General features: G+C 35.9%; 1 protein-coding gene and 2 long non-coding RNA genes across 4 annotated transcripts; 2 read left to right on the forward strand and 1 right to left on the reverse strand.

Annotated features, from left to right (window-relative positions):
- Positions 1-2,457: 2,457 nt before the first annotated feature.
- LOC130046883 (uncharacterized) lies at positions 2,458-3,008 on the reverse strand. The gene is made up of 2 exons (XR_008795935.1): positions 2,874-3,008; positions 2,458-2,779 (listed from the first exon to the last, which is right to left on the reverse strand). It is a non-coding gene; the product is annotated as an uncharacterized LOC130046883 (long non-coding RNA).
- Positions 3,009-3,087: 79 nt separating this feature from the next.
- LOC130046882 (uncharacterized) lies at positions 3,088-5,950 on the forward strand. Its single transcript, XR_008795934.1, has 2 exons — positions 3,088-4,070; positions 4,682-5,950. It is a non-coding gene; the product is annotated as an uncharacterized LOC130046882 (long non-coding RNA).
- A 7,649-nt stretch (positions 5,951-13,599) lies between these two features.
- Positions 13,600-24,572, forward strand: LOC125647719 (uncharacterized). 2 transcript variants are annotated; one of them, XM_048874516.2, is made up of 5 exons: positions 13,600-13,773; positions 14,270-14,381; positions 19,016-19,092; positions 22,599-22,652; positions 22,790-24,572. In XM_048874516.2, the coding sequence occupies exon 5, from the start codon at positions 22,863-22,865 to the stop codon at positions 24,036-24,038; it is 1,176 nt and encodes a 391-aa protein (XP_048730473.1). In that variant the 5' UTR covers positions 13,600-13,773; positions 14,270-14,381; positions 19,016-19,092; positions 22,599-22,652; positions 22,790-22,862; the 3' UTR covers positions 24,039-24,572. The 2 variants fall into 2 exon arrangements, with proteins under 2 accessions (XP_048730473.1, XP_048730475.1); XM_048874518.2 differs by lacking the exons at positions 13,600-13,773; positions 14,270-14,381; positions 19,016-19,092 and adding an exon at positions 19,403-21,981.
- Positions 24,573-26,067: the final 1,495 nt, after the last annotated feature.

Here is a 26,067-nt window from a genome sequence, read left to right on the forward strand (position 1 = left end):
TTTCAAATTTGGTATGAAGCATCTTTGGGACAAGGGGGACATAAATTGTAAATTTCAGGACTCCTGCACCCCTTGGGCCTTAGGGGCAGGGCAAAAACTGCCAAAAATTTATCAATTTTCAAAACTTTCTTCTCTACAACTGCACATGTGTAAGAAAAACTAAATAGACAGTGATGTAGAGCAGGAAGCCTTCTACCAAACTTGTAAATTTCATGATCCCCGGTGTAAGGGTTCTGACTCCAGGATGAGGCCGAGCTTAGTATATAGTGTTTATTTGTAAAACGCTTAAATAACATCTTTAGTGCTATTGATACTAAATTGAAACTAAATGGATATTTAGAAAGGTGGTCCTTTACTTGATGATCCCAGGGGTAGGGTTTGTGGTATCAGGGTGGGGCCAAAATTGTCAGTTATTAAATGTGAGAACAATAGAAATTTTTAACTTCTTGATAACTACCATTCCAATTCTTTTCAAATTTAGTATGAACCATCTTTGGAAGATTAGGGGGATGTAAATTGTACTAAATTGCAGGACTCCTGCACCCCTGGGGCCTTAGGGTTGGTGCAAAAATTGACAAATTTTCAAAAATCTTCTTTACACCTGCAATTTAAAAAAAAAATTAAATACATAGTGATATAGAATAGGAAGATACCAAAATTGTAACTTTCAGGATCCTTGGGGTAGAAGTTCTGACTTCAGGGTGGGGCCAAACTTGGTATATATAGTGTATATGTGCACATTGATTAAATTTTGTTGATAACATTAATTTAGTCCCTGCCCCGTCACTCATTGATCACACGTGTAGCGGATCTATTTTTCTATTTACATTAACTTTCAATTTATTTCAACTTTTATGATTAAATCAGCCTAGTATCATATTTGAAGTTTAGTTACTTACTGTCAGTCATTTACTTTTGATATTTATTCAAGTTTAGATTAAGTTGATGGATTCCACATGTTTTTCATATTAAACAGGAAGTGTCATCTCTGTTGTCAAGCTCTCCTAAGTGAATAAGCTACCTGTTGCTTGATTGGATAAGTCAGGATAGTTTCTTAGGTTTTGGTTGGCTTAAGTTAGTGAATAGAATTCAAGGTATATAAGGCTGTGTTTGATCACTTGGTTAGGAGCTGACCTCATGGTTAGATTTCTTTTCTCTTATTCTGAGCAACAAAAGCCTCAAGGTTTTAAAGCTCTGAATATAGTCACTAACATGAAATAAGCATGATTTTTGTAAGAATAGGTGTTAGGAACTGCTAAAAACCTTAAGGTTTTACTGCAGACTTTAGGTATTATTTTGTTAGGATAATACTCAAGAGTTAGTATGTAGTTTGCAAGTTTATTGTAGGGTTTTCCTTTCCAAGTCCTGTTTCAAGGTGTAGTGGATAGGGGTAGGAAATTTTATACTTTAGTACTGACATTCATATTCTAACACAGTACTTTCTATTTAGGTCAAGATGTAGCTCATTCTCTTTCTATTTTTTGGAAATATTTAAGATTATTGGAATCAGTAGGGACATATTCAGATATTTTCATCCGTCAATTTGTTATTTGCTATCATCTACAATACCAATCAATCCTAAATCATTAATAAATTGTAAACTCTTTACTGGTGTTTTTATTCGGATGTGTTGACCATAGTTCAGGAATAACGATACCTGGGTTGAATTTTACCAGGGCCAGTGTTAGCAGGGCATTCGATCACCCGAATTATTGCCCCTGATATACTGGTTCTGGGTATAGAATTTTCGTCGTTGTGACCCGAATACAGAATTTTGGTGCCGTGACCAGGATTCCCGTTACAGAATTTTGGTGCCGTGACCAGACCGGGATTCGAACCCGGGGCCCCTGAATCTCTAGTCAGGTGCTCTACCAACTGAGCTAACTGGCCACCTATATTATGCAGCCCGTCACCGACAATGTTGACGTCTCCATGTGAGTGAAATATTCTCGAGCGGGACGTTAAACATTATACAACCATATTCTCGAGCGGGACGTTAAACATTATACAACCAAGCAGCATCAAATCACGGATTATGGTTGTAACAGCCACTGAAAATAAGGGGGGTGTCACAAGTTTAATAGCGTATATTTACATTTGCCTATGCACTTCCTTATATGACAGTACTAATGAAATCGATGTTCAATTTCGTGTGACATGAATTTGGTCACGTGATCAGTTTGTTCTTGCGTATGAATACAATCACCGATTCAAAAGTCAGTTACTGTACTTTCACCCGACTTCTTGCTTATGCAATGCAGTGGGGGATTTATACCCCCCCCCCCCCCCCCCCCTCGCCACAAATTTAAATAATAGAAATAGTGTGAGTAAAATTCCAGATTGGCACCCAAAATGGCTGAGTATTTTGGCTAATACATGTACTTGACTTTCACACACCCCTTTCGTAAACCCTGGATCCGCCACTGCAATGGCATCATAACAGAAATAAACGCAGCAGGATATTTATACAGTTTATTTTGTAAACAAACAAGAATTTCATCAATTTATATTAGAGAAACATTAAACATATCGTTCTGTTGTTTCATTTTATACAGTTTTGAATTCCGTCTGCAACTTCTGCATGGCAAATTTATAAAATAAAGTTCTATGATATTGGAAGCGAAAACATGTAGGCAGAGTTATAAGCCTATTTACTTTATGCTTCCTGGCAACTTCCATCACGGCTATGACTCGGCATCATCATAAGCGGGGTTGGTTTCGAGGCTCGAAAAATTTATATGTTCATGTCAGGGTACCGGTGCGAGTCTTCTTTAAAATCCTACAACAGAAATCTCTCAAGTGAACAAAAACTCCGTCAGTTCGTTTTTATTTTCTTTTATGCACACTGAAGGTAAATAAAAGACGCAACCTACCTGCACTTTGTCTAAATCTGTCCTACTATCTCGAATCGTCTCCTGCATGGCTACAACCGCGAGTCCTAACGATGAAAATATCGTTGTTTCTTTCCAAAAACCTGACTAAGAACTTAACGTTAACTTGACCCATCATATCCACCATCAATTCTCTCAGATCCTTTGAATTTCTGCCGAAAATTGCGTTTTCGACTTAGTAAGCTAGACCGACGCCAGTTTTTCCATCGCTGATCGCGACCAAATCATATCACGGATGTAGTTTACTCCGCTCTTGTCATTTCAGTTAACTTTACGCTCTAAACACTCAAAGTCAATAAAAGCGTGCAATCGATGTCGCCGGCACTTTATTAGAAAATAAGCTATACCAAATCATATAGTTTGTGTGCTATACATTTATGGACCCATAGCCTCCCTAGGCATGGTATACTTTTTATTTCCCCTTTACTTATAAACTTGGTAGGAAGCGTAGATACCCTAATTTTGTAACGTACGTGACTGTCGCCGACTCAATTTTTAAAATTGAACAAGCAAATATAAAAATCTGAGAGCGTGTTTTTAAATTTTCTTTGCGTTAATATCATTTGTATTTCCTAAATTTTCATTCAATAAAAGTTAAACAACTTTTGCCTATGATTTTAAGCAGTGGTGTATATATTACTCCATGTCGCCAGATTATATTATGTGATCATAGGGTCAATTAAACACCCAATGTATGGACAAAGATTTCGTATTATCTTTATGTTTTTGATCTATTTTGGCGCTAAAATATTCAAAAACTGTGGAAAAATATTCATCAAGCGATATTTGGATGTGGCATTGAGAAGAAGTCATCATATTCTCAAAATTTTGCATTCTGATTTCAGAAATGTAACATACGATACAATAAACTTTTTATGAAAACGTATTTGCAGAGCAAATGTTACCCCTTTTATGAAAATCTCGTAGTGTACAGAGAATGAAAATATAAACATTTCTTTTGCAGAAGTCATTGGTTGGTCTGAAATTTGACAAACGTGTCAAGATGTAACATTCGTTACCGAGAAATTAATTAAAGGGAATGATAGAACAATTTCCGGCGTATTTTTGCTCTCTCTCTCTGCATGGTGTTGTATACGACATGAACGTCTACTATGAACATTTGAGTTTGAAAGTCAATACGTGTTAAACTTTGAGAATTAGGATTAATTTTCTCTTACGGTAAGTACTGTTACAACAACTGCAATGTTTGATATACAATATTGATTAAGCAGATAGAATGTTTTGGTCTGAATTTGTTCTTCTGATATCAAAGAATGTATATCGTATTCCAAATATCTAGAAATTCTTCTGGTGTAAGAATTACATTGAGTAGAACGCTGGTAAGATACGTTACTCAAAGTAACGTATGCTACTTAATGAAATGCTTGATTAGACATCAAATATTGAACTACATATTGACAAAATATCATCATTAATGATATGTTTGTTGAATATCAACTATGTTATGAAGAAACAAATGTGTTATTGTTCCCGTATTCACTAGCATATACAGATATCCTCTGCAAGAAATACAGGCCATGTTTTCCTCTGCTACTGTCCTATTTATGATACCTGTAACTATGCAACTCTACATTTATCAATTTGCTAGAATTCAGCATCTTTTCATAATATATCTTAGAAATGAAGGGACTAATCTCTGATGATTGTTCTATGTAATCTTATAGAGAAATCATTCAAAAATATTTTATCTGAGTGTAACATATGTTACCAGAAATTCCGTTACGTAATATTATTCTACTTGTTTTTAATTTTTTATTTATTTTTTTCAGAAATGGCGCTTGTGAGAGTAGAAGTACAGAATAACTACCATGAAAAAAATGTATTAAAACATAAGAACCATGAAAAAATGTTTTAGAAATAATATTATATCCTCCCCTTGTGGCAATACTGAAAAGGTAGAATGTCTGTATAGACAGTGAAAATAAAGGTTTAACTACCGGTCAAAGGCTACCATAATGATACATGTAAGTTTTGTCTCTCAAAATACTTATAAGCAACTGGTCATTTGAGTAATTTTGTATGACCTTTGACCTTGTGACTTGGAATCCAATGGGGGTCATCTATTCATAAGGGGCACCAGTGTTTCAAGTTTGATGTCTATCAAGGAAAGATTTCTCAACGGACAATAGCGTATGTCCAGAGTAGTTTAACCGTTGTCCTTTTGACCTCAAAATTAATAGGGGACAACTATGTCTTAAGGTTCACGTTAAATATTCATTCATAACACCGCGTGGTGGATTATACTGACAGTTTCTATGAAAAGGTATTCCAAAATAAGCAACAAAAACATAAGATTCGGTATACATTTAATCAAAATGTTGGGAAATTAAACATTTTCTTTATATTATTATTGTAAACAGATTGTTAGAAATGGGTACATATGATTCTTTCCATTTTTTGAATAGAAATGATGTGTTTATAGTAATGAAAGGAAAAATAAGAAACATACGTTACTTTTATTGTTTATTATAACAAAGAGCAATCCAGGTTTCAAAATATGTGTCTGTTATTTCTATAAGAATCATGGGCATTTATATAGCGAAACATCAATCTATCACTTTTGTTTTAATCGCACATTTATTGCAAATTAATAAATTCAGAAGAAAAGACACATTTGGTAAAAAATTTTGCTTGTCTACGTTATATTTCTATTAAAATTGGTATTTCCATTGAATTAAGTGATGTCGTTATGATTTTGCAACATCAATCGTAAAGAATAACTGATGGTGACATCGTTTTGGCATAATATTTTCATGGATGTACTGTTGTGTAAGTGTTGAAACATACGTTACATAATTATAGCGCTACTTCATTTACATACAAAAAAGCTATCGTTCTATATCTATTGCTAGTCTTTTGTTTTCATGTTTCATATATATTGAACTGTTCGAGAATATTTGTTAATCAATTTTATTTTTTGCCATTTCAAAGATATTGAAAGTGACATCTAGTCGTTTATTTTGCGCTCTTAAAATCTTATTGCTGACTTTTACAGCAGATAATTTCTTGTTGTGTTGATTAAATATTTTCTTTGAAAACCTGTATTTATTGTCTTTCGCAAATTAGAAAAATATATGCTCAGTCAATTCCAATACAAGTTATGGAATAATACATGGAAAATTAATGTTTATCTTACATATTATCATGTCAAGGACTCAGTAACGAAGGTTACATGTGAGAAAAATCTCGAAAAATATACCATACTTTGACCGACTGTAAAAAAAAATCTGTCATACTTAACTTGAAACAATTTGAGGTGAGTGTTCAACAGATATTTACCATTAATAAACGCATGTTACCATATATATATTGAATGGTCGATAAACTATGATTTTGAAACCCTCAATTGCACGCTTTTATTGACTTTGGGTGTAAATTACCTTTATTTTACACATGTTTCGTCTTTTTTTAACATTTTGAATTAAATATCTATATCTTATATTCTCTTTGATATTGTTCCTAATTTTTAATTCGATAAAACTCTAACGAACTATATTTTGTGTTCTACGATCGTTATTTTGGTCATCTGCTACATAATCATGGAAGCTCGGTAAGAACACAAATCAAAATAGAAAATATAAATATAAGAAATAAAATATCATTTTTGAATGTTATTGGTATATGACATGAAGTTGATACGTGATCAAATCTACTATAACGACCTTCGGGCGTTATAGGATTTGATCACGTGACCAAATTCATGTCATATCCCAACAACATTCAAAAATGATATCTTATTTCTTAAGTATAACCGCCATTTGTACCGATGCATTCTTTACACCTTCGACGCATTGAACGAATCAGGTTATGCAGAAATGCCTAGGGAATGTTCCACTATGTGCGCAAATAAGAACGACTCCGTAAAGCGTCCATCGTAGCAGGGGGTTAAATTGGCTCTTGACGTAAACATCGTTCCATTTCATCCCAAACATGTTCTATAAGCGATAAATCCGGTAACATCGCAGGCCAGGGTAGCACATTCACATTTTGCTGCTGTAGGTAGTTACTAACAACGCGTGCGGTCGTGCTGCAGAATGACGTTACGCTGGTTGTTGTGAATGAGTGGAATGATGTGCTGACGTACAATCTCGTCACGGTAGTGTGCTACGGTTAAATTGTACTCCAATATTACCAAAGGAGGTCCTTCCATGTGTTACAATTGCATTCCAGACCATAATGCTCCCTCCACCTGTGTTGCAATTGCATCCCAGACCATAACGCTCCCTCCGCCGAATTGGCGGCGTTGAATAACGCAGGCATCGACATAACGTTCTCTGGCACGATGGTAAATCCGAACACGACCGACACTGCTGTCGAGATGAAATCTCGACTCGTCCGTAAACAGAACTTCCGCCCAATCTCTGTTATTGAAACGACGATGCCTCCTACACCACGCTAACCTCACAACACGATGACGCCAGAGCAGAACAGGACGGATAGCTGGACGTCGAGAACGGATGTTGGTCCCTTACGATACGAGGACTTATCCGTTGATGCCCAGCGATGCTTCTAGCAGTCAAAGAAGCAAATTGGAATCGATTACGCAAATCAGACATCTACGTATCTTGCCGATGTGACGTCACACACGAGCGTCCTGATCGTGGGAGGTCCGGAACGGTGTCAGTTTGCTGATATCGTCTCCATAACGCATTTATATAGCGTTAATATGAACTCTAAACTGCCTTGATACATTGCTTTAAGACATCCTAGCTTTCAGCATCCCAACAGCACTCAAACGATCATTTTCAATTATGCTAGGCATCTCTCAATCAAAATTCTATTCCAAAAACCGATATTTTTCTGTTTCAATATATTGAATACTGTCAATGAATGCAAAAAATTCTAATCGATTACTAATCACGTGTCGCTTAGGCTCGAAACTCCAGAAAAGCGTGATGTGGCCATTAAGGTAGAGCTCTCATTACACTAAAAATTTACAAAGGGCGACAAATCTTCAAAACCATATCACTTCACAAAGAGCACCAACTTCTAGAAGATTAGTCAATTGCAAAAACCAAAACTTCAACACTTCTACAAAGTCAGCCATACACGAAGTTCCCTCCTTCAACGTTAGCCATAAATGGGAACGGTAGATCATTGCTCTGGCCTGGAGGTTATAAAACTTTTTGAGCACGTTTTCATACTCAAACTTCGTGCTCTAAACCGCACTCATACTCAAAAGTGAAGGTTATAAAACTTTTATAAAATCATTCTAATACTCAAATGGAGTACATCCTCAAGATTAAATTTTTTCGAATATGCTTTGGAGCTTGCTCAGAGTTGTACTAAAAAAAACATGGCTGAGTTTGAGTATGAGTATGGTAAAAGCTTTATACCATCCAGGCCAGAAGTCAATATATGAAACACAATTCCTTTAACAAGAGTACCGCAAACGGTACAAAATACGCCCGTTGAACAGTGAAATTCAACATGGAAGCATAGTGTGCACTCTGAATCGATAAAACACACATTCTGAATAGAAAAGTCTTAAAGTGGGTCATGGTACACCAATCCATCTGACATGTGAACTAATTATGTATTTCTCTGAGAGTAAGGTTGTAACAAAATGTCGGTGCAATATCTATCTACATGTATGATGATAAAAAGTTCAGGAAACCATTTGAGATACTTTCAGCCCTAAAGTAGGTCATGGTGCAACAATTAAGTTGAAATGTTTGAAATGTGAACTGATTATGTATTTCTCTGAGAGAGAGGTTCTGAATAAATTTCAGAGCAATACCTGTGACCACACCAAAAAAAAAATCTGGAAAACTGTTTGACCTACTTCTGCCCCTAAAGCACCGTAGGTCATAGTGTACCAATCCAGCTGAAATGCAAACTAAACTTGTATTCCTTCAAGAGGAAGCCTTTGACTACATTTCAGGGCAATATCTACACCCATAATGAAAAAAAAGCCCGGAAAGCTGTTTGACATATTTTTTCCAAAAAGTAGGTCAATGATGGACCAATCCAGCTGAAATGCAAACTGAACTTGTACTACTCCAAGAGGAAGCCTTTTACTAAATTTCAGGGCAATATCTCCATCCATAATGAGAAAAAGTCCAGAAAACTGTTTGACCTATATTTTAGCTCAAAAGTAGGTCAAGGATGATTCAATCCAGCTGAAATGCAAACTGAACTTGTATTCCTGCAAGAGAAAGCCTTTGACTAAATTTCAGTGCAATATCTGTATCCATAATGGAAAAAAGCCCGGAAAACTGTTTGACCTACTTTTAGTCATAATGTAGGTCATGTACGAACAGACCAATCCAGCTGAAATGCAAACTGAACTTGTATTCCTCTGAAAGAAAGTTTATGTGTAAATTTCAGGGCAATATCTGTATCTGTAACGGAAAAAAAATCCGGAAAACTGTATGACCTACTTAGAGCCCTAAAGTAGGTCAAGGATGGACCAATCCAGCTGAAATGCAAACTCACTCTTACAATTCTTGAGGTAGATATTGTAACCAAATTTAAAATTGTACATGCATCCGTTACGGAAATAAGTCCGGAAAACATTACCCCGGACGGATAGCCAGTCAGCCGGACAGACGCACGGACAGCGCCATAACATAATACGTCCCATCTAATGACGGGCGTATAAAAATCATTTACAAAGAGCAGCAAAATCTCATCTGGAACCTCGATATTCTTTGATAGTGTGCAGCGAATTGTGTAATACAATATGATATATTTCAAACTTTGGCAACCGTACCTTTCAAAATTTGATAACTCTAGAGTACAGGCTTAAAATCTTCCAATTCAAAAAGGGTCAAACTTCTAATCTCGGCATAATTTTTTGCAAGCTTACAAAAGGCATCAACCTTTCAAACCTCGATCATCACTCACAGACAAAATGTCAATCTAAGAGAACAAACCAATCAGATCAACACATACTTGAATCTCCCTGGAGGACTATAGATCAAATGGTTGCACAAATGAAATTAAAGCACAAGAGATGAGATTTTAATGAAGATGTAGTGTAGAAATTAACAATAATATATAGTACTATATAAGTGTAGAAAAGAATTTAAAGCAAAGGACGTGAGCAAAGATATTTGTGTCGTAATTGGAAATGTTCTCGCTCAATATTTTTTCACTCATATGGAGATTGATTGATTGAATGTTGTTTTACGTCCCTCTCCAGAATATTTCACTCATGAAGGTGTCACCAATGCCGGTGAAGGGCTGCAAAATTTAGGCCTATGCTCGGCACTTATGGCCATTGAGCAGGGAGGGATCTTTACCGTGCCACACCTGCTGTGACACGGGACCTCGGTTTTTGCGGTCTCATCCGAAGGACCACCCCATTTAGTCGCCTCTTACGACAAGCAAGAGGATACTGAGGATCTAATCTAACCCGGATCCCCACGGGATTCTCATATGGAGACGTCACCATTGCCGGTGAAAGACTGCAAAATTTAGGTCTATGCTTGGCAATTACTGCCATTGAAAAGGGAGGTATATCTTTATCGTGCCACACCTGCTGTGACATGGCGCCTCGGTTTTTGCGGTCTCATCCGAAGGATCGCCCCATTTAGTCGCCTCTTACGACAAGAAAGGGGTATACTGAGGACCTACATGTATTCTAACCCGGATCCCCTCGAGATTAATTGAAAAGGCTTAAAACCGTAGAGAGGAAAAGAATAGCTAGAATAAGAACAGAATACTCGTGCAAATCGGCAATTATCGCCCTGCTGAAGAAGGACTTGCGGAACAGGATTAAGCTGTATGTAGAAAAAGTGAAATTAGGGATTAGAGATTAGAAAACTGAAGAGAATCGCTAGAGAAGGATTAAAGAACTGAAGAGAATCGCTACAGAGGATTAGTGACTGAAGAGAATCTCTAGAGAGGGGTTAGTGAACTGAATAGAATCGCTAGAGAGGGGTTAGCGAATTGAAGAGGATAGCTAGAGAGAATTTAGAGAACTGAAGACGATCACTAGAGAAGGATTAGATAACTGAAGAGAATCGCTAAAGAGGGGTTAGCGAATTGAAGAGTATAGCTAGAGAGAATTTAGAGAACTGAAGATGGTCGCTAGAGAAGGATTAGTGAACTGAAGAGAATCGCTAGAGAGGGATAGTGAACTGAAGGGAATCGCTACAGAGGGGTTAGTGAACTGAAGATAATCGCTAGAGGGGGGTAGAGAACTGAAGAGAATCGCTAGAGAAGGGTTAGTGAACTGAAAAGGATCGCTAGAGAGAGAGAGAGGTTAGAGAACTGAAGGGGATGGCTAGAGAAGGATTAGATAACTGACGAGAATCGCAATAGAGATGAGTAGTGACTGAAGAGGTTCTCTAGAGAGAGAGAGATTAGAGAACTGAAGAGAATCGCTCCCTTTGTGTTTCTGAAGAGAACATTCGGTGACAAAAGGTAAGGAAGATTGGACTTAAGAGGAAGTAAAAGAAAATCTCAAAAACACCCATATCAATATAGACACAGGTGAGGGACAACAATATCTTTTAATTATAAGTACACATCCCGGCCGCGACAGACCTAAGTCGTTAAAACAGGTAGTGACAGTTCTATCGCCAAACGCTCGGCATCAGCTGTGAATGTCACAGGTCCTCGGAGATTACCTTAAAAACGGATGTCCCGTGTCACAGTAGGTGTGGCACGCTAAAGAACTTCCACTGCTCAATGGCCGTAAGCGCCGATCAAAGGCCTAAATTTGAAGCCCTTCACAGGCAATGGTGACGTCTCCATATGAGTGAAATTTTCTCTATAAAGGGACGTTAAACAAGATACAATCAATCAATCAATGATAAGTATTCCCTATAATGATTTAATTATAAGTATTTCCTATAATGGTTTAATTAGAAGAATTCCCTATAATAGTTTAATTATAAGTATTCCCTATAATGGTTTAATTATACATGTAAGTATTCCCTATAATGGTTGAAATATACATATTCCATAAGGGTTAATAATGTGCCTTGTTTGATGTGTCGGGGACAAAATTCTAGTAGGTGACGGAAATGATAATGACCAACGAAAGTAATGACGACACCCTGATCAATATATTAGAAGCAGGATTCAGTACCAATCTTGAAAGTTTGTCCCAGTACTGACAAATGTAATATGTAACCTGATCAGAGTAGTTTGGGGAGCAGATGAATGCTTAATACATATTTATAGAATTGCAGCAATTTCAGACAGTGTTCTTGTGGAACGTTGTTGATGAATAAAATAAAACAATGTAGTTTTAGTAAAAAGTTACCTTGAAAATGTTAATTCTTCGAGATTCGAACCCACACTCTACAGACCAGCAGCCTTACACTTTAACCCACTGGGCTCTCCGGCTGGCAATACGGTTTAAAATGACAATGAATATATTGCTAATATTCATCTTTCCATATTCCTCTATAAAAGAAATATTTGTCTCATCAAATAATCAAAGAGGATAACCACACTGACCGCTAACAAAGCAGGACATTTATACGCAGCGCCGCGATAATACTCAGTGTCAGGATGCGTACATAACAAACGCGGGAACTACATATGTACACTGAGCTCGCTTCCATAAATTATCCAGGAAGCAAAGTTAAGATATGACGACACCTCAGTTCTGTAGTTGTATTCATCTGGTTAGTTGTATATCGTTTAATGTCCCTTTCGAGAAAATTTCACTGATATGGAGACGTCACCATTGCCGGTGAAGGGCTACAAAATTTAGGCCAATGTTCGGGTCATCCGAATATGACCTGAAAACGGGCATCCCGTGTTGCAGCAGGCGTTGGCACGTTGAAGAACCCACACTGCTACGACCGTAAGCGCTAAGCAGAGGTCTAGATTGGTGCTACTTCCCCTACAACTGGTGACGTCTCGATATGAGCGAAACATTGTCGACAAACAACCAACAATCAGTATTTTTTAAGAATGTATTTGCTGCAGCCACTTGATCTTTTTGAGAGCTTGAGGTTAATTGTTGTTCTGACTGACTTTCCGTCGTCTTTATCATTGTCTAGTGTCTTGTCCTCCACCATATTGTGTAAGTTTTACAGTGTATCATCCTGACTTCTACTATGCTGCATCTTCCGTCTTACCAAGTGTCCCTTGACGCTGTTAAGAATTGTTGCCTTTAAAAAAAAGAAGAAGAAAAGACTATATTCTCAGCCCGTCTCGTTATGTATCGTATGAGTTGTAATGTTTATTGGTCGATCATCTTCCGCCTACATCGATCCATCAGCTAAGGTGTTATTCCCGGTGGTAAGCAATCTCTCAGTTGTCATTATTCTGCCCTCGTTGGCATTTAATCTTCCTATTAGCCTCTCTCGTTTTGGTTTTTTTTTTTTTTTTTTTTGGTATATAAAAAGACATTTAATTCTTATTTTGATAGAGGATTTCTTGCAAATTGCCTCATAAAACCATTCCCTGCATGAATCATCATGTTCTAAATTATTTTATGTCTAAATAGAGTACCAGCTATTACGTCGTAAACTATATTTTATTCATGCATATACTTGTATGTACTTTACATAATATAAAAAATACCTACCGTTTCTTTAAAATTCATGTCGGACGACCCTGTCAATCATTGATACTAGCTCCATCTTATTCCTCATGCATCACACATAGATTTGATATTGCTAAGTAAATATCTTATTTTCTAGACGGGATTTTTGGAGGTGGAAAGCAACACTTTTTTCATTGGATTAAATATTTTACATTCATGATCAAATATTCATTTCAATATTCCCAAGAAGATAAATACTTTTATATAGTGTCGTGGTCACATAAGACATACAGTGCAATTATAATTCAATTTAAATGCCAGCGAATTAACGGAGAGGATGTTTATTAGTTCTTTTATGTTCTCATTTTAATTTATGCAGTTAATAGAAAATAGAAAAGTCTATAGGTAAGCTGTGTTTAATCTACCGTTAATACCCGTACTAATCACTAGTCTACAAATTGGTTTCTAGTTTTGATGAATGAGCTGGGAAGGAACAAACGGAGGGCGAAATACATGTACTGGTATTAACCCGACCCTCGGAGACTCGCTTCTGATCCCTATATTTTATTCGCCGTTTCACTGTGTTTCTCTTGCCCGGTGAATTGATTGGATTTTGTATGAAGTTTTTCACATCGTCCTTCAAAATTGATTTTCTGTTGGATTCGCAATCAAAGCTTGAGTCGGTGTATTTAATTTATCGTTTAAGGATTGGATTTTTCTATTGATAAGGGGTAGTTAATATATTTTACCGTATTTTCAGTAGCAAAGGCTGAAATATGTTTCTTTTTTGATAAGTAATTGTAAACTCGGAACCCGGTTGTATTTACTTAACTACGAGCGACTCCTTCTTAGCAAGGGAAACTTGTAGCTACCGAATACCTCTGTTATTTAAATGGATTAGATTAAGTTACTTCTGCTGGGAACTATCTATACCGGAATTGAAGACACATTTTTATGACACTTCGTAGAAACAACAAATGAAAATTTCGGATAGACGCACTACATGGCTAAAGGTAAGGAAACCTAAGAGCTGTATATATAATGAAAACATTATTGATTTTGTAATATGCTCTTTTTGTTCTCAGACACCGACGCTAGAAGCTTTAAATAGACACATTTTGAATGAGTTAATGAATTATTTACTTTCATTTTGGTGGATCTAGTGATCAAATTTCATATTGTGCAGGAAAGTTAATGGCGAGATAGCAAATAATAGAAATTCTTTTGCCGGCTTTTAAAATCAAGAGGAATTTAAAAGAACCTAGCTACTGTTAGTCTTAGTTTGCCAATACACACTCCCTGTATTTAAAATCCCAGGTCCATGAATTATAGTGCTAGCTGCACACCAACCGAGTACTAGATGTTAAGTTAACATCATTACTTCGTTTATGCCCTGGTATTTTACTGCAGTATGCTCCACATCAATTGGGCATGTTGAATAATTCACGAGGAATGTATAAATTCATAATTTTAAGAGTAAAAAACCTGTAAAAACAAATCCATCGATACACATTCGAACATCTTTAATTATACCGCGTCGTTAAATTAATATTACCTAATTAGGTATATCTAAGAAACCCGATTACAATATTTTTTTAAATACTTTTTTAAAAAAAAAAAAGTAAAAGTAAGTGAATCAAAATTTGAACGAGTCGTTAATTTAAATATTTGTTTCTATACAGTACAGAAAATGTATAGGAACAGTGTTTATAGCAACCTAAAAATTCGATTTTTGGTTGTCATTTACATGTTGAAATTGATGATACTTGTGATAGATAATACACATACTGTAAAATGATCTAGATCGATAGAGGATTTGTTCTTACACGATGATCCACGATATCATTCTATAAATCACATCGACTTTATCAAAGTAACTGATGTAGAGATTATCTCTCTTAAATGATAGGGGACAGGTGGTTTTTTTTAGTTCTGTCAAAACATGTGGGTAGGGGTATACATCAAAGTCAGGTAATGACAGACTAATGAAAACTCATATTTCCCTTTTATGTCAATAATTGTATTTCATATTGGTGTAGTTAATAATCTATGACCCTAAATTACATGGAATTTATGCATCCTGGTGCTGACCAGTGCACGAAACATGCTCCCAGCAGGTTCCCATTTTCTCTCATTTGGGCTATATCTGCACCACCCAAAACCCCATCAGAGTATCGTACGAGGGGATTTAAACGCTGTGCCCAATCAAGAACTCCATATGCCCTTCTTAAAAATCTACCTTTTATATGGGGCCATCCACCTTCCCTCTCAGGTACATACCTTTTCCTAGATCATGTAGATTTTCATCAACCTACCACGTGTCTTAGTTTCGTATTTACACCATCTATAAGTTAGGAAACATGGTAACACCTACATATTGCATATCAAGTTTGACATTATGCACTCTGCTACACTTGAAATGTGTCCTAAAATTATTTTACACATTTTTACACAGGTAATATCACTTCAAATATAGGGAAATTCCAATTGTTAAGAAAGTTGACCGGACCTATAGTGCGATACACCGGACCTATAGTGCGATACACTGCGATACACCGGACCTATAGTGCGATACACTGGACCTATAGTGCGATATTGTCCCCTGCTACCCAAGTTCGACTTCAAAGTCGAAGTCGCGCTCTGAAAACATGGTTGTATTTGATACTTCGTAACATATTTACTTCTACATGTATATTATCAAATGAAATATACTTCACATTGTGTACATGCAAATTGATAGTACATCATTTCTTTAAATCTTTTACTTAAATCTACCAAAATCTAGTTACCCGTCCTTCCCTGTGTATATACATGTACACAAATTGTTAGAAAGAAGAAAATCAGAGAGATTCGGGCCCTGACAACAACCACTTATATTGGACGATGTCATTGGTTTAAATGCTTTAAAGTCCACTCTAAAGTACAGGTCACACATGATCCTCAAGGGGAACGGATTAACAAGTGCTAATCTTTGCTCAAAGTCGAAATCATAGATTCCAGAAAAGTTTAAGGTTGTCCAGTGGTCAGAAATCCTCTTTCAGAATCTTCTCTCGGTATAGTACATTTATTAATAATATGTAAATATGTCCTTGTATAGGTCATATGTACATGTAAGTCGTCAAAATCAAAGAACTGAAAGTGTAAGCAAGTAGATTATTATTAAAGCTGTCTTGTACATGTAAGTACATACTTCATGTGTGAGTTGTTTTGTTTTTGTATATTCAATATGCTATATTCTTGTCTTGAAGAAATGGTTGATTATATACATAGTATTATAAAATGAATAGGCTTGAACAACAGGTATAACTAAGTGATTAACATAGATATATGATTAACCAAAACTGTATATTTACAGAGCATTTATAGACATTTGTTCATGAATGTTATCTACTTATCAAGTTTGAAGTTAATCTATTTCGTCAATTTTCTTGTAAAAGGGTTGTTTTTGAAATTGCATTTACATGTACGATTGTTAGACCGTTCTTGGCACACTGATTTTGACTACGGATAACTCCGTTTACCTGATCAGGATATAGGGCTCACGGCGGATGTGACCGGTTGACAGGGGATGCTTAGGCCACTGATAAAATGTGTTGTGTTTCCGCTAACCCGATCGACCCTAAATTATAGCCCCGACCCTAGAATTTTTTTTCGATATTTAAAAAAAAATGCGTCATTTTCCCGGAAAAAATATATTCCCGGTTCTTGGTTTTCTTTTCAGTTAGACATTGAGATGAAGTCATTCGAATGCTTAAATGATATACAAAATTGCATGGTATTTTGTCAAGCGTTTCAACAACATTGATAATGTTTGTAACTAACAGCATGGCATGATGGTTGACGGTATGACCTAGTGGCTAGTACCTCCATGCGTGCCTCACGCAACGGTGATTTAACAATTGAAGTTAAAAGACGGTCGAGAGACTTTGCCAAGTGTCATGTTTCCATAGAAGACTTTCTTTTGTTAAAATTGCCAACTCCTATGGTGTTTTAGACGGTGGCTATTTATAGCCATGCACCACAGGGGAACCTGTGCATGCACTGTCTTATGCTATCGGTTCAGCGGGCATTACTGTATATACACGGGGACCCTAGTTTTATATGGAGGTCATGATGCAGAGTGACAGACATGGATGTCCAGTCTGTCAAATTTGTATGCACATCCATGGTTTCTGCTGCAGTTCTAACTGAAAACACTATGAAAAAGGCCTCAAATAAAGCAGTGAACGCATCCGAGTTATTGATGGCTGGTGAGAGCCGAGAGGAAAAAAAGATGTGCAGACTTTTTTTTAAAAATAAAAATTTATGTCCGGTTAAAAGTTTTAGCTGGAAGAGAGTTAGATCCCATTAGGATAAGTGGGATCTGCCCAGACTGTCTTCCTACCTTTGTTCCATTTAGATTGTGAAAATACATTAAGAAATGTTTTAATAGACTTAAAATATGTTAATGATGTTGATATTTTGGTGATGATTTAATAATTTTTTTCAAAACCATCACATTATTTTCCTGTCAATTTCAAACATATCCAATAGTAGTATTCCTATGACAACCAATATAAATGTAGAAACAATATATCTGGTACTTGTATAGCATAGTGGCATAAAGGAGTTAACTTTTATGTTTTATGCTAGATGTTTTTATTGAAAAACATTGTTTCTTTTAAAACATCTGGATATAATCCTCAGCCAATAACAGGTGAAATGTTATGATTGAAAGTTTACTTGCAATGGGATATAAGCAAAATTTTATTTTGAAAGTATAAAATTCAATAGAACATTTAGCTTGTTAGAGTTTACAATGTTTTTGTATACTTTGAAAAAAATAAAATTAAAAAAAAAAAAGAATTTATTTCCTACGTACCTACCCTATTTTTTTCTGGAACGCTAGCGGAAACTCAACAATTTTTGTCGTTGGCCTTACTCCTCCTAGGCACCTGATCCCAACTCTCATGTGTCTAGGGGTCCGTGTTTGCCCAACTATCTATTTTGTATTGCTTTTAGGAGTTATGAGATTGATCACTGTTCGTTATCTTCACCTTTCATGTACGCTGTATCGTTTTTTTGTTGTTTTTTTTAAAGAAAACGTATACTGGTACCCTTTAAGGCAACAAAGCTCAGGCTTTCATTAATTACGTGTAAGTTCATACACTAGTAGTTATATATTTTCTTCTGTGCCATTTTATTTGCAATTAATTATTTTTGCAATGTGAATACATTTGTGGCATACTGATTACACATTTAATACTTTTATCATGATCAGTATTTCATCAGCTGATACCCTTGATAAAGAAAAACATATCTTCAAATTTGATACAGATTTCGAATTTGACATCAAAGAATGCCATTGAAGCAATCATACAGAATGAATGTAAACTACAATGTATAATCTGTGACGATATTATTCATTCGAAACCGTCGAAACCTTCCCCAAATTATGGTTGTTAAATTAGAATAGTCCTTTAAAGGATCCAAATAAAATCTATTGAGTTGAACGTAGAGTTACGGCTTATTCATGCGATCGGTATAGACCGACTTCATCACAATACAAAATGTCGTATTTATGCATTGTTCCCCATACAGACACTTGAATAAGCGGCGATTTACTTCTTACAACAAATAATTAAATCAATTTTATTCATTGTTACAGATAAACCCTGTCTGAAATCAACTCATCAGGGACGGATGAATATCGCAAACTTCAGGAGATCCAGAACATTGATCGAGGTGAGAGGTTTTAAAAGTGGGGTATTTTTCCAATATGCTGCTTCCAGTAGAATTCGTTCCAGGGTAAATCTATGAAGAATCGTTTTTGTGTTGATGATTTTATATGGGTACATCAACGATTAACGATACTGACGGACGTCCTTTCCAAATATACATTGTCGAGTGACTTCGACTTAGCATGTATTATTGGGATGCCCTAATCAGACGTAAGCTTAATTCACTATGAAATATGCACCTCTTTGTATGTATATACATAATAATTGCAGGTGCATGCGTAAATGTGACATGGTTTTTGTTAGATATAGAAAACCTAGTAAACATTTATCAAACATTCTCAAAATTGCCTCCTGATATTTGATTACATTGAACTTTACTGTCAAACCATGCGTCACTGTAAAGTTGATTTATTGAAATTATTTTGCCTTTTGGTTGTTTGGTGGGTTTTTTTAAAACCCGGGGTAGTTTAAATGCACTTTTCTGATCGATCTCTTCAGAAGGATGATATAAGATGTTATATGCGTATTAACTTTACGAGGATCATCCGAATTAAGTCTAATTCCAGGTGTTCGTCATAAAATGAAATAGACTGTGTAATAAAATTTCATGTTTAAGATAACATAATAATATTTCATAGGAAATAATCCCCATATCATCGTGCACATCCAAACCCACGTGAACGTTACGGAATTAAATAGTATTCACAAAGTTATTGCCCTAGTATAATCAAGAACATTCAAGGAAGACTGTACATGGTTATATAACTCTCTGTATGCATAAATTTATTGCTAGTGATATTTTTAAAAGGACCTCAAGGTACTAGGCAACGTCTTGTATATTGCTTTGAATGAAGCACAGTTAAGATAAAAAGAAACTAAAAAAGTCAATAGGCTAAATTTCGTAAGCGCTTGTTGTTTGCGATACTTAATAATTCTTTAGTTGTTTTTTGTAGATCTTTGCTTTCTTGATTCCCGTATCAATGTCTCTGCAACAAGAGTCATCGATTCTCGCATTTCAATGAAATCCAATGTGATGTTTCCATTCAATTTCACTTGACAAACAAGGATTTCATTGTAGTCAAGCATTTTTAAAAATCATAATGCAATTTAAAACTTTAGCCCCAGTATTCTGAAGAATGCGACATTGATAACCTATGAAGATAAAACAATCACTTGTTCTTTCTTGATTCGGAACATTTATTACAGGGTTGATAAGGAAAATAACACCATATCATGAGTGCATATCTGCTTTAACAATAGAAATAATACTACCCCATACTTGGCCCACTCGCCGGGTTAATTTACATGGGCTTTGACAAAATTAATTTGTTTTGACTTTTGCTACGGATCTCCCTCACCCAATCTTCCAAATGATCAATCCCAGGGTTAATTCAAAGTATTATCAATTACGAGATCTAAACTAGAATATAAAAAGAAAACGAGACCCCACCATGGTGTGATTGAGGAAGTGGAGAATTAAAAGGGATGCAAGATTGCATCACAGCACGAAGATCGTGTCACACTTTTATAAGGATTGCAGACATGTGCAAAAGGAGAAGTCTTGAGCTGATCGAACTTCCAGAGGAAAACATGGTTGAAAAATCTTTGGGATTTAGTTTTTTGGAAAACGAACATATCTCCAGCTTTTTACGAAAAATTTACATTTAAATTGAAAAAAGAAGCCGCCTTTCCACTGATTCTACCGACCAATCCCCTGGTAGTCTTGGGGGGGGGGGATAAAGGAACCATAACTCCTGTACACGAGCCTGTGTACCCATACTCGATACTGTTGATGATTTATCGACTCGACTTCGGATAGCATGTAAAGTTTGTTTATGACAATCAAACATTATCAATATTCACCTACCTTGGGGGAATAATGCTTAATTACTAGGTGATATCTTCCTGTATTCAAAATGGAAAAAAATCTAGGACTTGTACTTCATGGTGGCCCAATTTCCGTGGGCATCCTTGCATATACCACAACTGCAACCAAAAACTAAACAAAAATGATGTAATTTAAAATCTGATAAGTTTACTAAAAGGGAATCTTGCCAATTTGAATAAATCTACTACATACAGTATAGTATTTCATCACTCAATGCACATGATAGCCCTTTGGTTAGTTTGTGCGTGTGGTTACGACGCTATGGCTATTCTGGACATAGGCAATTTGGTTGTATTTCTCGTAGCATTCATCGGCCATTGTCAAAATAAGAAATATTTTGTACTGGAATGGTTGGATGAGAGGAAGGAAGATGCTTATTGTGGTTTGTTTAACTTAACTAAGACGGAAAACAATAAGGTACACGAGGGGACATGTATGTCATGTTCAGACTAAAAAGCGACGAGAGGACTCTTGGTAAAATTCTAATTTGAAATTGAGTTCAATTTCTGAGATGTCATAAAAATTTTAAAAAGAAAAGAAAAAGAAGAAGATCGTAATCTGATATCTGAATGAGAGGTCTTGTTTGTTCACAATGATGTTCAAAGCCCATTGTGTTTGAAGGTTAATAAAAACCGCCAATGTCTGATCTTTAGATAATGTTCGAGATGTATTATGTTAGTTTGTACGTTTTCACAATTCAGTCAGAGTGATATTGGAAAAATTTACACATACATGTTTAATCAGCTTATTAATGAAAATGAATATAACCCACAAATCGATATCTGCTGAAAAGATTTGTGGTCGACTAATACAAGACTTTCTATGTACGCTGTAGGTATATTGTACTAGGTGCTTTAAAATGTCCTGTAGGCTGACATAATATTTTAGTCAACCTCGATTTATCTGAACGTCTTCCAGTCCCGTGGAATTTAGAGGTTTTTTTTTAAATTTTGGTGAATTTACATCGGATTATTTGAAAGTGCTCCTTAAAAGATTGTATTTACGGTGAGAATTCGCAAATGATAAAGCCTTTTCACACATTGTATTTTAATTATATATGTGTAAGCGAAATGTAAAACTGTCAAAGATTTCTTTCAAGACCCCTTCCGTCAATTTGGAAGTATATATATCAAAATCTCATTTGAAATTGGAATACTGATGTGACATGCTGGCGGTGGAAACATTGGGAGTTTTCATGGAAACACGCACTCTGGGCGGCTTCCTAGGGTTTCTGCATATGACGATACCTGAAAACGTTTAAAATGATTGAAAGTAAACTGAAATGGCAGATTGATAGGAAAACAAAGTGAATTTCCATATTGGAACAATTGAGAATAGTTCTCTATTTAACATAATGCAGTCGGTGACCTTATCAAAAAATGGAAAATCATTATAAGTCTAATCGTTTGTATTTAAACAATAGATAAAGAAGTAAACCTTTAAATTCTTTGAGGACAAGTGAAGTGTGACACCAAACCTTGTACACTCTCCCTCAGTTCTCAGTGAATCATTCTGTTCAAAACCTAATATTTTGTTGTGTATATGGAAATATTTCTTTCGAACTGGGTTATGCGCAAAACAAACAGAACATAATGGCGAGTGTTGATTTTTCTATTTTGTAGTGAATTCATTTGATGGCCAGTGATTGGATTGAACAAACTTGGAATACTTGACATGTAAGTTTTGCCATCTTTGAGAATATTGATAAGTAAATATTACGCACGTAACGTCTGTCGATCGATCTATAGGCCCATTACAGTGTTCGGTCAGTGCACTGATGATTAAAAAAAAACCTTTCTTTTGATCTTTACAGGAACTTGGTTTGTAGGAATAAAAAAGCAAAGGGAATGAGTAACTGTCGACATTAATTATATGTGTTCACAATAATGTTAAAGTATTCCGTAACAAGTGACGAAGGATCATTCTCACCAAATCACATTCGTCACGAGAACTCTGAAACTCTAATGAAGGATACAATTGACGTGAACATAAATCCGAGGTCACGAGCAAAAATGGTAATGAAGAAACGCGCAAAGCATGTTCAGCGGAGAGGAGGGGATTTCACGATATTTCCTCCAATCTCTCAAACTCCTAGTAATCATCGAAATGATGTGATCACTCCTTATGTTAACCATATTGATGCGGATTCGCCGTACATCAATTCACTAGGCATATCACGTGTTCATGACGTAACAACACCGTATGTATTTCATAGTCAATTTTCAAAACACGATAGAACATCTCCAATGCCTCAAAAGGAATTTACCAGAATTTCGAACCTTCGTAACAATGCTGGGACTCCACAGAACCCGCCACAACAGAATGTTGTTGAAGTAACTAGAATTAAGAAAGACCAATCGTTTTCCCATGAAAGTATCAACAAATTAGGTGGTTCATCTCCATTTATAGAGAGAAGATCTCGGTTAGACCATAGAAGGAAAATGGCTAAAGAGAATATGAATCACAATACCCCAAGAAATCACGTTCAAGAGGGCGACAAAAACGCAAAACTACAGATTCAAAGTAATCAAATGGGACTCGTGCAAAGAGCCGAGAGACATAAGTCTTTCCACGATTACAGTCGTGCTAGAAACGAGGAACAATTCTCTATAAGAAAGAAGATAGAACAGTTTCGAAAATGGCACGAAGAGCAATATAAAGATAAGCTGAAGAAACTGAAAGAGGAGGTGGATAATCAGTTCGACGTGGAAAACCGCAGAGCCCAGACCTCAAGAGTGGGGAGTCACACACCACAAGGCAATACCAAAGATCGCCAGGAAAAGAAAACCAAAACAGAACTTCAACAAAAATCGTCTTCCAGTGGACAGACTCCTGTTTTAAACGGAGGAAATGTCCCCAGCTCTGTAGATGAGAAAGCGAGTTCCGAACGGACTTGGCACACGTGGCGTGACATCAATGACTCTTACGCATATACAAACGTAAAACAGTATATTGAAGAAAACGAACTGATGACTACAGAAAAGGAGGATTGGATAAAAAAGTGGGTTGTTGAAGTGGACAAAGCAATGAAATCAGAAGAACAGGGACCAACGCAAGTTTGATCAATATGATTTTTTAGATACTTGTAAGCAGTCTGTGATATTTGGTATCTAACCACTTTGACAGGTTGATCTTTTCTGACAGAGCCTATCTGGCTAGCAGTCCGACATACAGTATTATTTCAATTCAAAGAGAAAGGATGATTTTATAGTGATTGGTGCGAATATAAAAGCCATTCGATGACTTTTGTGATATATTTTTGTGAGGTATACGTATTCTGCCAACAATTTTAAATTATGTCTTATGTCTACATGGAAAATGAAAATGTATGATATTAGAAATATGTGCTTGAATGAAAATTAGTATTATAATATTGACTATGAACAGTTCAACTGTTAAGTGTGATTGTTAAAATCTCTAAAAACATATTTATATATAATCGTTGCTTTTCTCAGAACCAACGAAAATATTGTTTTGGAATCACTAAGGTGGCACGTTAATATTTATTTGCATTCTGTTACATAGATCATTTATGTTATCGTGTTTGTTTACAGGTATATATTATTTGTTATCAATTAAATCAATGTTTGCACAAGTTTCAAGTTGTTTTCCAGTAATGTCGCATGTCTACATGTACAGATGTTTTTGTGTTCATCGAAGAAATGAATTTCAATTTTGAAAATACATACAGGTATGTACTGCGACGCTTTAAATCGGCATACTTTATGAATCGGTTTAGCTCTTCATGAAAAGAAGGCCGACTTGAAGTGTTGCTGTTCATGTCCTCACGTGTTTTCAAATTTGGAAGTTCATATCTTATATTTACATTCAACTCTTCATTTCTGACTGAATTACCAGACGTTAAAATACACGTACTATATTTATCTGCATTTATTCATACTCACATTGTTTACAAATGTAACGCGTTCAAGAGGAAATGACTATCATTACAATTGTTAAGATATCAAAGGCAAAAACACTGGAAATGTAAATAAGTAGTAATGTTAAATGTAATATAGTGTAAAAATGTTGATAGAAATGAGCTACTCTAGTAATTCCAGCCCCGGAAGCTAGAAGTTCAAGTGTTGCATCAATGACTGTTAGATCTCTCAGTGTGGATAGAGTTACAGCAATCTCTACGAACACAAGGAACCGATCCCCCATAACTAAAGATAACATATGCAATATTTTTTCAAACCAAGAAAATAACCCTTCATAACTGCATTGTCGCATACCCCCCCCCCTCCCTGGCGCTATCACACACCCTCCCCCGCCGCTATCATACCCACCCCTGCCGCTATCATACCCCCCACCCCCACCCCCGGCGCTATCATACCCACCCCTGCCGCTATCTCGGCCATATCAAATTTCTGTTTATCTATACTGTACTTTTTCATTTTATTTTACTTCCTTTTGCATCTTCGTCTGTACGTATTAAATCATACATGTATATGCTATTCATCATCCCATCTTCTGTTGAATATGTTGATTTTAAATGTCTCTTTCTCTCAGCAAAGTTTAATCACATTCCTGTGAAATTCGACACAATGATATGCATTTGCTTTTTAAGGAAGTTCGTGGGCAAAGAAAGATAACTCTAAATACTATTATAGCAGGCAACAGACTCATCACCACAGGTCATGGTGTAATGTCTATAAACTTTCAAATAAATACCATCTTGTATTATGTAGAAGTTCTTTAAAATGTCTCGGGAGACAAACAGAACGTTTCTATCAGCCTTTAAATTATTGTACGTATGTAAATTCACGGTATAAATAAAATAAAACAGAGTTTATATCCTAGTACAGGGTATAAGCAAATGCAGTAGTGATATCACAATATAAAAACTGCTGAGATTTCTAAAACCTATGAAGGAAAATGATTCGTTGGTTATTGTTGCAAGTCCAATTTCAACCAGTACAACCACAGGGTAAATGTTTGGCGAAAAATTGTAGTTTGGATATTTGCATCGAATTAGTTTTTTGTTTTTTTAAATCTCTCATCACCTATTGTATGCAAACAGCATTGTAACAATATATTTATGCATAAAGTCTCTACTGTTCAATATCTTGGACAACATTTGACTGAATA

Source organism: Ostrea edulis, chromosome 6 (assembly GCF_947568905.1).
Source record: "Ostrea edulis chromosome 6, xbOstEdul1.1, whole genome shotgun sequence".
In the NCBI taxonomy this organism is placed as follows: domain Eukaryota; kingdom Metazoa; phylum Mollusca; class Bivalvia; order Ostreida; family Ostreidae; genus Ostrea; species Ostrea edulis.

What these genes read in the sequence shown, in the direction of transcription:
- LOC125647719 (XM_048874516.2), top strand. Translation starts at nt 22,863, where the DNA reads ATGTTAAAGTATTCCGTAACAAGTGACGAAGGATCATTCTCACCAAAT.